Source organism: Bubalus kerabau, chromosome 9 (assembly GCF_029407905.1).
Source record: "Bubalus kerabau isolate K-KA32 ecotype Philippines breed swamp buffalo chromosome 9, PCC_UOA_SB_1v2, whole genome shotgun sequence".
Taxonomy (NCBI): Eukaryota; Metazoa; Chordata; class Mammalia; order Artiodactyla; family Bovidae; genus Bubalus; species Bubalus kerabau.
This window is the reverse complement of record NC_073632.1, coordinates 82,491,671-82,504,592: the sequence shown is the minus strand read 5'-3', so window position 1 is coordinate 82,504,592 and position 12,922 is coordinate 82,491,671. Positions and strand designations below refer to the sequence as shown.

The 12,922-nt window shown below is 40.2% G+C and overlaps 1 protein-coding gene and 1 pseudogene across 5 annotated transcripts in view; both read left to right on the top strand.

Annotated features, from left to right (window-relative positions):
• Nucleotides 1-12,922, top strand: part of MAP7 (microtubule associated protein 7) — a 178,553-nt gene that overhangs the window by 120,770 nt on the left and 44,861 nt on the right. For all 5 annotated transcript variants that reach the window (XM_055535723.1, XM_055535722.1, XM_055535725.1 and 2 more), the window contains exon 3: nucleotides 6,455-6,532. In XM_055535723.1, coding sequence (XP_055391698.1) covers nucleotides 6,455-6,532 — 78 coding nt within the window. The remainder of the gene's footprint in view (nucleotides 1-6,454; nucleotides 6,533-12,922) is intronic.
• LOC129620051 (60S ribosomal protein L23-like) lies at nucleotides 3,486-3,987 on the top strand (annotated as a pseudogene).

Below are 12,922 nucleotides of genomic sequence, written 5' to 3'. Positions count from 1 at the left end.
TCATTTAATAAATATTTGTTGAATGCCCTCCTTTCTGCCAGGTATAGTCCTAGGCTTTGGGAATATAGCAATGAACAAAACTGACCAGGCTCTGCTCCGCCCTACCCATATTCACAGCCGTCTTTAATCTGCCACAGGGTGTTTATTAACATTCCGGTAACAAAGTGACCTTCTTATTAATGTGACCAGAAGGATGGAAACTGAATACCTTTTTCACTCTACAGTGTTTTTTAGTGCCAGGTCCAGAAACCAACCAAAATCGTCTAGCATATGATAGTCACTATGCACATTATATTTTAGAAATGTGTTGTATTTGTTCTTTACTTTCTCAAATCGAATTCTAAATAAATAGTGGTTGAGATCAGTGCTGAAGTGACAAAGGTGGCCAGGGAGAATTATTGAACTCATAAGCATTGGCCTTATTTATACTGTTTATTGATATATCTTTATAGCACTATATACAGCCTGGTTTCTGAGGTGCTGGTGTTACCAGACAGAATACAGTTTATTACATGTGAAGAGTGTAATTTTCATATGGAGTGATATCATAGAAATCAGAGGTAAACTAGGCCCTTTCTTTATGCATCTAAAAGGCAAGTGTTCCTTTGCATAATTGGGTGTTGCCTCATGACTGCAGCAACACCAGGTGTTGACTTGGGACTCTCAGGGTTGTTTGGGGTGGAAGACAGATCTTAACGACCCAGATAATCACGATGGTGTGATCACTCACCTAGAGCCAGACATCCTGGAATGTGAAGTCAAGTGGGCCTTGGAAAGCATCATTACGAATAAAGCTAGTGGAGGTGATGGAATTCCAGGGGAGCTATTTCAAATCCTGAAAGATGATGCTGTGAAAGTGCTGCACTCAGTATGCCAGCAAATTTGGAAAATTCAGCAGTGGCCACAGGACTGGAAAAGGTCAGTTTTCATTCCAATCCCAAAGAAAGGCAATGCCAAAGAATGCTCAAACTACTGCACAATTGCACTCATCTCACACGCTAGTAAAGTAATGCTCAAAATTCTCCAAGCCAGGCTTCAGCAATACGTGAACCTTGAACTTCCTGATGTTCAAGCTGGTTTTAGAAAAGGCAGAGGAACCAGAGATCAAATTGCCAACATCCGCTGGATCATGGAAAAAGCAAGAGAGTTCCAGTAAAACATCTATTTCTGCTTTATTGACTATGCCAAAGCCTTTGACTGTGTGGATCACAATAAACTGTGGAAAATTCTGAAAGAGATGGGAATACCAGACCACCTGACCTGCCTCTTGAGAAATCTGTATGCAGGTCAGGAAGCAACAGTTAGAAATGGACATGGAACAACAGACTGGTTCCAAATAGGAAAAGGAGTACGTCAAGGCTGTATATTGTCACCCTGCTTATTTAACTTCTATGCAGAGTACATCATGAGGAACGCTGGACTGGAAGAAACACAGGCTGGAATCAAGATTGCCAGGAGAAATATCAATAACCTCAGATATGCAGATGACACCACCCTTATGGCAGAAAGTGAAGAGGAACTCAAAAGCCTCTTGATGAAGGTGAAAGTGGAGAGTGAAAAAGTGGGCTTAAAGCTCAACATTCAGAAAACGAAGATCATGGCATCTGGCCCCATCACTTCATGGGAAATAGATGGGGAAACAGTGGAAACAGTGTCAGACTTTGTTTTTTAGGGCTCCAAAATCACTGCAGATGGTGACTGCAGCCATGAAATTAAAAAACGCTTACTCCTTGGAAGGAAAGTTATGTCCAACCTAGATAGCATATTTCAAAAGCAGAGACATTATTTTGCCAACAAAGGTCCGTCTAGTCAAGGCTATGGTTTTTCCTGTGGTCATGTATGGATGTGAGAGTTGGACTGTGAAGAAGGCTGAGCGCCGAAGAAGTGATGCTTTTGAACTGTGGTGTTGGAGAAGACTCTTGAGAGTCCCTTGGACTGCAAGGAGATCCAACCAGTCCATTCTGAAGGAGATCAGCCCTGGGATTTCTTTGGAAGGAATGATGCTGAAGCTGAAACTCCAGTACTTTGGCCACCTCATGCGAAGAGTTGACTCATTGGAAAAGACTCTGATGCTGGGAGGGATTGGGGGCAGGAGGAGAAGGGGACGACAGAGGATGAGATGGCTGCATGGCATCACTGACTCGATGGACGTGAGTCTGGGTGAACTCCGGGAGTTGGTGATGGACAGGGAGGCCTGGCGTGCTGCGATTCATGGGGTCGCAAAGAGTTGGACACGACTGAGCAACTGAACTGAACTGGGGTGGAAGAGGGTAGGTGAGGATGACTATGTTGTTATTAAAAACTCCTTATGAAAATTTTTGTCAAAATTTGTGTGAAATATGTAGAAATGTCATATACTCTGTATTCTATGAGCAGAATTTTACTTCATTGTCTCTATTTATATACTTTCTATAATGTGCCCATGTAACTTTTATAAATAAAAGTTATTTATATTATTTTAGTTATTATGGTTTTCAAGTTTCATAATAAGTGCAAAGTTTTCATAAAGGAGTAAAACCTCACTATTAAAGGACTTTTTTTAAGCAATAAGTAATTGCTAGAAGTCTTGCTTCTAACTTCATTTTGGCTTGGGTTCTTAGATAATTTTTTTTCTTCAAAATATCATTTCGATAGGGCTGTCATTTCCAAAAACAAACGACAGCAAAGCTCCCCTGTCTGTGACCGTTAACAAAGTGCCTAAGGCGGTCTGCGTGCCTCTTTTCTAGTGTCAGAAGAAAACCTTTTGGGACCAAAGGCTGTATTTTTCTACATAAAAAATATTTGAAACCTCATAAATGATTAGCAAATGGGGGAAATATCATAATGAATATGAGCTAGTTAGGGGTTCATATTATCAATTTAAAAAAAAATACCTTAAAGCAAAGGAAAAACACAAAATATCATCTCCTGGTCCTGCCCATGACCCCACTGCTAGGTTTATGCAGCTTCTAATGCACTTTCATACAGTTTTATTTCTCTTAAATGTTCAAATTCTGTAACATTTAGGAGGCATTTGGGATGCAAGGCCTTTAAATCTGTTGAAGTACTACTATGTTGTCTCTAAAGTATTATTCCAGTAGGTTTTTCTTTTTAATGTGAGCTTTTAAATTGTTAATTTAATAGCAAGGAAAAGAATGCTGATTTTAAGTGTGATTATTATCATCACCATTGTTATCATTACTATGCTTTTGTTTTTATTTAGCAACAGCAGAGTGAGCGTATTTTTATAGACCTCTGCTGGAAAGCCATTAGTGGCATCTCACTCACAGCAAAACCCAAAGTCCTCACCAGGACCCCAGCCTCTGGCTCCATCGCTTAAATGATCTCACTCTGCTCCAGTGGCTCAGATCTTCATGTCGTTTCTTGAACATCTTAGGTACTTGCGACCGCAGGGCCTTTGCACTTGCTTTTCACCTCTTGGAATGTCTGCACAGACAGCTCCCTTATTTCCATCAAGTTTTTACACATAAAAGCTACCATCAAGTTAGAATTCCCTTGGCACCTATCCAAAATGCCGCTTTCCGGCCTTCAAGATGTCGAAGCGAGGACGTGGTGGGTCCTCTGGTGCGAAATTCCGGATTTCCTTGGGTCTTCCAGTCGGAGCCGTGATTAACTGTGCTGACAACACAGGAGCCAAAAATCTATATATCATCTCTGTGAAGGGGATCAAGGGACGATTGAATAGACTTCCTGCTGCTGGTGTGGGTGACATGGTGATGGCCACAGTCAAGAAAGGCAAACCAGAGCTCCGAAAGAAGGTACATCCAGCGGTGGTAATTCGACAATGAAAGTCATACCAGAGAAAAGATGGTGTGTTTCTTTACTTTGAAGATAATGCAGGGGTCATAGTAAACAATAAAGGCGAGATGAAAGGTTCTGCCATCACAGGACCAGTCGCAAAGGAATGTGCAGACTTGTGGCCCAGGATTGCATCCAATGCTGGCAGCATTGCATGATTCTTTGGTGTGTTTGTAAAAAAAATAAAAATTATTTGCTCCCAAAAAAAAAAAAAAAAAAAAAAAAGCCCAACCTTCCATCCCTGCCATTTCACAGTCCGTTTTGTTGCTTTGTTATCTCCTTAACATTTATCTCAGTCTAACATTCAGTGGTAAAGAACCTCCTGCCAATGCAGGAGATGTGGGCTCAATCCCTGGATTGGGAAGATCCCCTGGAAAAGGAAATGGCAACCCACTCCAGTGTTCTTGCCTGGGAAATCCCATGGACAGAGGAGCCTGGTAGGCTCCAGTCTATGGGGTCGCAAAAGAGTCTGACACAACTTAGCTATTAAGACAAAAACATTCTATGTGCATGCATGCTAAGTCGTCTTTGTCAGGTCCAACTCTGTGCAACCCCGTGGATTGTAGTTGCCAGGCTCCTCTGTCTATGGAATTCTTCAGGCAAGAATACTGGAATGGGTTGCCATTTCCTTCTCCAGAACATTCTATATATTTCCCCTTTTTCCATTCTCTATATTTTACATATATTTTCCCTAAGCAAGCTTTATTTGAGCAGAGATTTCTGACGTTTTTGTTAATAGCTCTCCTTTCAGCACATAAAACACTGCCTGATCACAGTAGATATTTAGTGTATTCAATTAATGCAGATAGTTACTGAGATTTACGAAGTGCTAGGCACTGTGCTAATGCTGTTATAAGCATCATTTTATTTAATCCATATGGTGATGTTAGATAGGGTCTATTTTATCCTCATAGACAACCAGTAAAAACCCATGAAACCGATGTCACAGCTTAAGACTTAGAGAGCTGGGTGAGTAATTCGGCCAAGCCTCATAGCAAGTGAGAGTGACAGAACCAGAAGTGATTTCATGCCTGTCTGATTTCAAAGCTGGGCTCTTCATGTCCAACTGGTGACTGACCATCTATTTAGTAGATAAATTCACTTAGGATTCTATTTGTTGTTAAGGAGCAGACTTTTTTTAATTTAATTTTTTTATTTTTTATTTGGCTGTGCTCTGACTTTTCTCTAGTTGTGGCGAGCGGGGACTACTCTCTAGTTGCAGCACAGACTTCAGGGCACACAGCCCGCAGTAGCTGGGGCATGTGGGCTCAGTAATTGTGGCTCCTGAACTCTAGAGCACAGGCTCAGTAGTTGTGGCGCATGGCTTGGTTACTCCATAGCATGTGGGATCTCTCAAACCAGGGGTCAAACCTGTGTCTCCTGCATTGGCAGACAGATTCTTTACCACTAAGCCACCAGGGAAGCCCCATAATAAAAGTTCAGTGGTTTAGGAACATAAAACCTCATGAATAGTGTTTGATGAAAATAAGCCAAAGGCACAGTTATGTTTTTACATAATTTGTTTTGTCTGTGTGTCTTTTTCTTTTATTTATTTTTTGAGTCTTATTGAGATGCAATTAATACACAGCATCAATTAAACTGTAAGTTTAAGGTGTACAGCATAATGCCTTGACTTGTATTATGACATATTTATTCCAATATATTTAGTTAACATCCAGCATCTTATATAGATATAAAAAGAAAAAAAAGAAAAATGATTTTTTCCCTTGTGATGAGAACTCATAGAATCTAACCTCATATATAATATTTTTATTTATTTATTTATTTTTATTTATTTGGTTGTTGTTTTTATTTATTTTTTATTTTATTTTATTTTTAAACTTTACAATATTGTATTGGTTTTGCCAAATATCGAAATGAATCCACCATACATGTGCTTCCCATCTCAAACCCTCCTCCATCCTCCCTCCCCACACCATCCCCCCGGGTCATCCCAGTGCACTAGCCCCAAGCATCCAGTATCGTGCATCGAACCTGGACTGGCAACTCGTTTCATACATGATATTCTACATGTTTCAATGCCATTCTCCCAAATCTTGCCACCCTCTCCCTTTCCCACAGAGTCCATAAGACTGTTCTATACATCAGTGTCTCTTTTGCTGTCTTGTATACAGGGTTATTGTTACCATCTTTCTAAATTCCATATATATGTGTTAGTATACTGTATTGGTGTTTTTCTTTCTGGCTTACTTCACTCTGTATAATAGGCTCCAGTTTGATCCACCTCATTAGAACTAATTCAAATGTATTCTTTTTAATGGCTGAGTAATACTCCATTGTGTATATGTACCACAGCTTTCTTATCCATTCATCTGCTGATGGACATCTAGGTTGCTTCCATGTCCTGGCTATTATAAACAGTGCTGCGATGAACATTGGGGTACACGTGTCCCTTTCCCTTCTGGTTTCCTCAGTGTGTATGCATATATAATATTTTTAAATTGCAGAAAATACTGGGAAATTCTCAGGAAAATTATAATAAAGTACATCACTACAAGTATGGTCATAATTGTTGTAATGTTACTATAGGTAAGATATAGTAACAATTCATTCATCAGATGTACCAGACAGATATTTATCAGTGTATATCATTTTTAAAAATCTGCTCCTCTTATGTCTCCCATCTCCTTTTCAGACCCGCCACCTGTGCTGCGTGTTGATGACCGGCAGAGGCTCGCGAGGGAGCGGCGTGAGGAGCGGGAGAAGCAGCTAGGTATGTCCCTTTCAAAGACACTGCTGTTGAAATGTTACTTTTTCCCCCCTAGGATCATGGACACTTAACATTGAGCAAACGGACATTTCTATAATAGCCATGCTCTCTTGCATGCCTTTATGAGTTTTGCTGCTGGATTGGGAGACAGAATTTAGTATGTGATATAAACATAGAGCCAAATTTTTACCCACAATGAAGTCCAGCCCAAGATTAGGGAGATTTTCATTTCTTGGTGTAAGACAGTTTCATCTGACACTGGAGGAATGTATGTATGAGAGGTGTGATGGCTCAGCTTACATTTTACAACTTAAAAAATATCAGGAAAGTAAGCATAGGGTTCTTTTTATGTGCCCAGTTATGAGACTGTTAGTGCTAGGGCACTCACTGCTTTCCACGTTAAAAGAACATTGCTGCTGAATTTATAGACAGATGCTACCGGTATGCTGCCAGGAAAAACACAAGACCTGAGCTGCAATGTCTGACTTTTCTTTTGTTACCCAAGGCCCTTGCAAAAGTTTAACAACTGCAGTATTTGCCACACGATCAGCTAGAAAGCTGGGTCACGGGACTAGCTGATCAGGAAGCCAAGATCCAAGCACTCAGCAATCATCTTCTAGAGCACTGAGCAAGGATATTGGTGCCAGCTCCTCCTTTGCCTGAATGTCCATTTATGCAAAGTTTGCCAAGACAGGATATTCTCTTTATGTGCCTTGGAAAGATGAAATGTCTAGTCATGTGTCTCAGTGTTTCCAGGGTGTCTGATACTTTAAAACCAGAACTGACTTAGGTTGTCACAATCTTTCCAGTGGATGACTTATAACTTTTCTAAAGTTCTACTGCATTTTATAAGAGTTAGTGTTTCAGTTGGAGAACCCAGCCCCATATCCCATCTCTGATTATTTGTATTCAAGAACCCAGATTTGTGGAGTTCATTGGATGCTGGTTTTCCAAAGTCTGTTGACATTGTTTACATTCTTTGAACACAGGCCTCTTTCTCTCCCTTGCCATCATGGTCATGTGAGGTCATTTCTTCTGCTGCCAAGGTTTTTCCAACACAAATTTCAATGACTTGCTGGAAGTTAACAAGCCGCATTTCTCTGTGTTTAAAGTTTGCGCCTACGCTTGAAGTTCCCCACCTCTGGGAGGTCTCCTTCCAGCTGGTAGGTTCCTGGAAACAGGGCTACCTGTGGCGTGTTCCACTCCTCTCTGCTTGGAGAGCTGTGCAGTCTGGATTTCTTCCTTTTATGAACTGTGCCTACTGCTCCCCAGGCAAGGTCAATTTGACAAGTGGATCAGAACTGAGAGGGAAAGAAAGGCAGAGCTACAGAAGCAAGAAGAGATTCCAGATGAGCATAAAGCAGCAGGCTGCTGCTCCAGAAAGTGAAAGTGAAGTCGCTCAGTTGTGTCCGACTTTTTGCAACCCTATGGACTGTAGCCTACCAGGCTTCAAGGAAGAAAAACAAAGCCTAGAATATGCTGGGTGTGCTAGTCGCTCAGTTGTGTTCGACTCTTTACAACCCCATGGACTGTAGCCTGCCAGGCTCCTCTGTCCATGGGATTTTCCAGGCAAGAGTACTAGAGTGGGTTGCCTTTTCCTTCTCCAGAGGATCTTCCCAACCCAGGGATCGAACCCAGGTCTCCTGCATTGCAGGCAGATGCTTTACCCTCTGAGCCACCAGGGAAGCTGCTCCAGGGTGGTTGGTATTTACACTCTGGTTTTGAATCCATCCAAACAAGGAAAAGCACTCTCCCCCATCCACCCCATCCCTGTTGGGTTAGGCTTCACCCTATTAAATGTCTCCTTACCATTGCAATGTGGATTCATAGCTGCCTGAGTTAAAGGAGCTCCATAGGGTGAGGAGACTATTCCTTTATGATTTAAATCCCATCAAGAATTAGCTTTTACACCTTAACTCATGTCTTTCCATTCGGGTTTCTTTGTCCTTCAAATCCAGGTGTTACTAGTTTTATCATGGAAAGCATGATTATGCTGGTCACACAATAATGATTTCCCTTCTTATGCTATAAAGTTGTATAGCTCTGAGCCTGCAGATTCCCTCTGTAAGTTGCCTTGCTTTATCTGTTAAGTGGCTGGGTTTTTTCTTAATATATAACCCCATATTTTAAATCATATTTCAGACCATACATCAATGGTGTAGAACGTGCATCATTAATTTATATATTTTAAAACTGCTATTTGCCAGGCATATAGCATATTTGCTATATGCAAACAAGATGAATAAAGGTTGAGACCCAGCCCTCCAGGGTTAGCTGCAGTCTAGTGGGAGGTGGGAGAGGGTAGATAAGCACACAGCAATTCTAATAGAGGATGGTATTGAAGGAGTGCACACATGGGGCATTGAGAACCCACAGAAGAACCTAACCCAGCCTGGGGATGTCAGGGACCACCTGAGCTTCCAGCTAGAGGATGAACAGAGTCATCCAGGGAACTAGAAGAGATGGGGACTGCAGAGCAGTGGTGCGAGGACAGGTGGCAAAAGGGGATTTGGTAACAGACCCAACATCTGTTCATCATCAGATTAATATATGGTTCAAAGTAAAGTTCAAATTATTATATTATCCTGTAGTCACAACTTATTTGGTGAGCCAGTAGCTCAGACAATAAAGCATCTGCCTGCAATGCGGGAGACCTGGGTTCTATCCCTGGGTTGGGAAGGTCCCCTGGAGAAGGAAATGGCAACCCACTCCAGTATTCTTGCCTGGAAAATTCCATGGACAGAGGAGCCTGGCAGGCTACAGTCCATGGGGTTGTAAAGAGTCGAACACAACTGAGCGACTAGCACACCCAGCATATTCTAGGCTTTGTTTTTCTTCCTTCTTACCCCTGCTGTATTTAATACTACAGTTTCCTTACATTTGATCTCTTTTCTTGTTGTTGACAGTCATAGTTTTAATGAAGTAGCATTTTATTTATTGTATTTATATTTTATTTTACTCTGCACTTTTATTTTTATGTTCTTATTTTTTTCTGCATTAATTGTATTTTCTTTAAAAATTTTAAACCAATGTGTTTTGGCCTATTCTTTTCCACTTAAGTTCTCTGAGTAGAAATTAATCTTCAGAAATACACAAACATGGAAATGTGCCCTTACGTTTGTGAAAGAGTCATCTAAAATCTAGCATCTGATTTAAGCTGTGCCTTAGAATACAAAAGGGCTATTTCTAAAAAATTTTAGTACTAAGAGAAGATCAAAGGGCATCTGATAAACTACCCATAAACTGCTTAGCAGAAACTATGATGGCAGTGGAATAGTGTTTTTTAAAAAATGGCAGGTAGGGTGGAGGAGTGGCTATTATCTCAAAGATCTTTGGAGTGTGCTTTTTGAAAACACAAAAGCAGTTGATAATATCAACTATTATCAAGCTTTCAAAGTTTAAAGCTTTCCAAGTATAAAGGAAAAAAAAGAATACATCTCAGAAATTCCAACAAAGCAAAGTTGAAAGCAATTGGCTGGTGAGATTGATTATTTACTGTTGAATGTAGGCTGAAATTAATATTGAAATCATTGAAGTTCTTTTTTTTAAGACCACATTTTAAAAAGCAAAGTAGAAAGAAGGAGAATAAAGATCTTTGCTTTGGGTGACATGTCATGTCTGTATTGTTTTGCAAACAGAGGGTCTGTTAATAACTTTCTGTGGGTTAAATCTCTGAGTCATGCTTTAATGCATTGTGATAGGATTATGTCATGTGGCCTGCTGTTTCTACATTATCCTTCAATTTATCACATAAAATCAGGCATAATTCTTGAAGTGAGGGACTGTTCTGTTCATTTGGTTGGGCATATATACTCTGAAAGCTTTATTTTTCTGCCTTTTTAAAAGGTTTTCTCATGAAGAAATGTTCTCAACTAGTCTATTTCATCTGACTCTAATTCAGGCCATTCCTTCAAACTTCTCTCTTGACTTCTGCATATTTTTTACCATCTCTCTTCTAAGCTTTAATTTTGTTTTTTTCCTGGGCTAGGTGGGGAGAATAGTATTTGTTCTCATGATTTCTGCTCTCCTGTGTTGATATTATGGGTTCCACATTCCCAACTCACTCTTTAAGGTAGTAGACGCTTTCCTATCGTCTAAAACTCAACTTCTATACAGTGAGTTGTCCATCGACTTTCACTCCTCTGAGTAATTGCTGTGTACCAGTCAGTTGCACCAATATGCCTTCCACCCTTCCCCACCCCCACAGCATTATTTTTTCAGTCTTTTTTTTTTTTCCTTTATACTTTCTGCTGCTGCTGGAGGCACTGGCATCTTTCTGACTCCCAGCCTTAACTACTGAATCTTTCGCAGGATAAAATGTTCTCTGCCTGGTGGTCCAGTGCTGTGCACTGCCTAGTCTCCACGCTGGCCTGTTGAGCCACTTGTAGGTGCCACTGGTCAGTCTGGACTCAGCCTAGTCCTCTAGCGGTGGCCTCGGGCTTGTAGGTGGAGGTTGTCTCACAGCCTGTCGCTAAACCCACATAGTCACAGTCCAGTGCTCCTCTGTCTTCAACAGAGGTCTCAGATCCTTGCCTTTAAATTTGCTGCTTCTGCTATCATCCTACTGCAGACTTAAATAAATTTAGATTTTAGTTACCCAAAAGTGTCTCACTGATGTACTTGGTCCAGCTCTGTCACATTCAGTACCAGTCCTTCTTTTTGAAGCCTTCCTAGTTTTTATGATCTTTTCCCTCTTGGAAACTCTCATTTTCTTGCTATATATTGTACCTTGCGTAACTATCGTGTTTTAGCTATTTTATATGTTATTGAACTTTTCTAGTGGGACTTTATGGAACTTTCTAGTTGTATATATTTCAAGCTTTTAAAGAATATGGTCATAGTTTTCTAATTCTTTTTATCCCAGTACATAGGGCTAAATATAAAACAGATGCATAATTTTATGACTATCCTCAAGCCTTTAATTAAATACTAATAATATTAATAATAATCATGTTAATTGAGCACTGACTATGGGCAAAGCAAAGTTCTAAGCACTTCACTCTGTATTATCCCGTTTAGGAGCAAATTAACACAATGGTTGTACTTTCTGTTGTGTAAGCCTGCCATAGTTGCTGATGTAAGTTATTTTATGCATTGTCTTTTATTTTTTTAAAAATGCAATGGGATAATTTAGCTTAAGGAAGGAACTGAACCTTTAAAAACGGGATAGTTAATGGACCCTTGTTTTTCTTTCTGCCATATCAGCTGTTTATGTACAGGGTCACCAAGGTCCATGTTTACATTCTTCAACAAATGGCAATGCTGTTAAATAGAGAGCAGTCCCTGTGCTTTGGATTCAGGTGGTGGATTTTCTCAGGTTTCAGAGCTGGGCACATACGCAGCTCTCAGGTAGCGGAAGAGCCCTTCTGCTCCCACGTATAAGCAGGGAGCGCGCATGCTGCAGTCACTGTCCACTTGACATAGAACCAGAGGCTAAAGGTAAGTGTTGGAGCAGATTCTGACATCTTTTTGAAAATAGTTTGTGGCATTGACCGTTTGTTAACCTTGGAGTCATTAAGAGTCTGTAAGAACTTGGAATAGATCCTGGTTACTAACCTGTCTTCTAAAACATCTGCAAGAATCAAAGCATGTGAAATTTATGTGATATAAATTTTTGACTTTAGTAAAGTAATACCACCACCACTACCACCACCTCCTTTTTTAAGAAGCTATTTCTTGCTATTTTAATTCACGTATTCATTCACCTAGTATTTGATGTGGGGTCACTATTGAGCTAGAAATCCTGGGGCTATTGAAGTGAAAGATCAATTTTCTAACCTCCTAGAACTTACATTGCTATGCCCTCCACCTGGAATATTTGGCCTGAGAGATGCATGTAAATAATTTTCTCTCCTCCTTCAGGTATTGTTTAAATGCCATCTCTTTAGTGATGCCTTCCCTGGCCATCTTCCTCAGATTTGCAGCTCCCCAAACTAGCAACCTCTGTTTTTCTCCATGTCATCTGCAACATCTAAACATGTATATATTGATATTCTACTTGTTTATTGTCTTGTCTGCTTTCACTGGAATATAAGCTTATTATAAGAAAGGACTTATGTCATTTTTTTTTAACTTCTGTAGCCTAGTACCTAGAAAAGTGCCTGGCACATAGTTGATGTCTAACAGCTGTTGGTTGAATGGTAAGCGAATAGTCTGTGCATTTCAATGTATGTGCCGCAGGTATACTGCAAATTAGTTAGATATTACCAAATTATCAGGTAATATCTGTCCTTATAAATCCAGTCAAACAAGTATGAAAATCTCATTCTTAAGCAGTTTCTCAGTTAGATGAACAAGGACACAAAGATAATCTATATAATGGTTGTACCTTGAAACTACTTGGTGTTCATATATGTTATGAAACTAATAATCCTACAGTATGCTGACAAATTC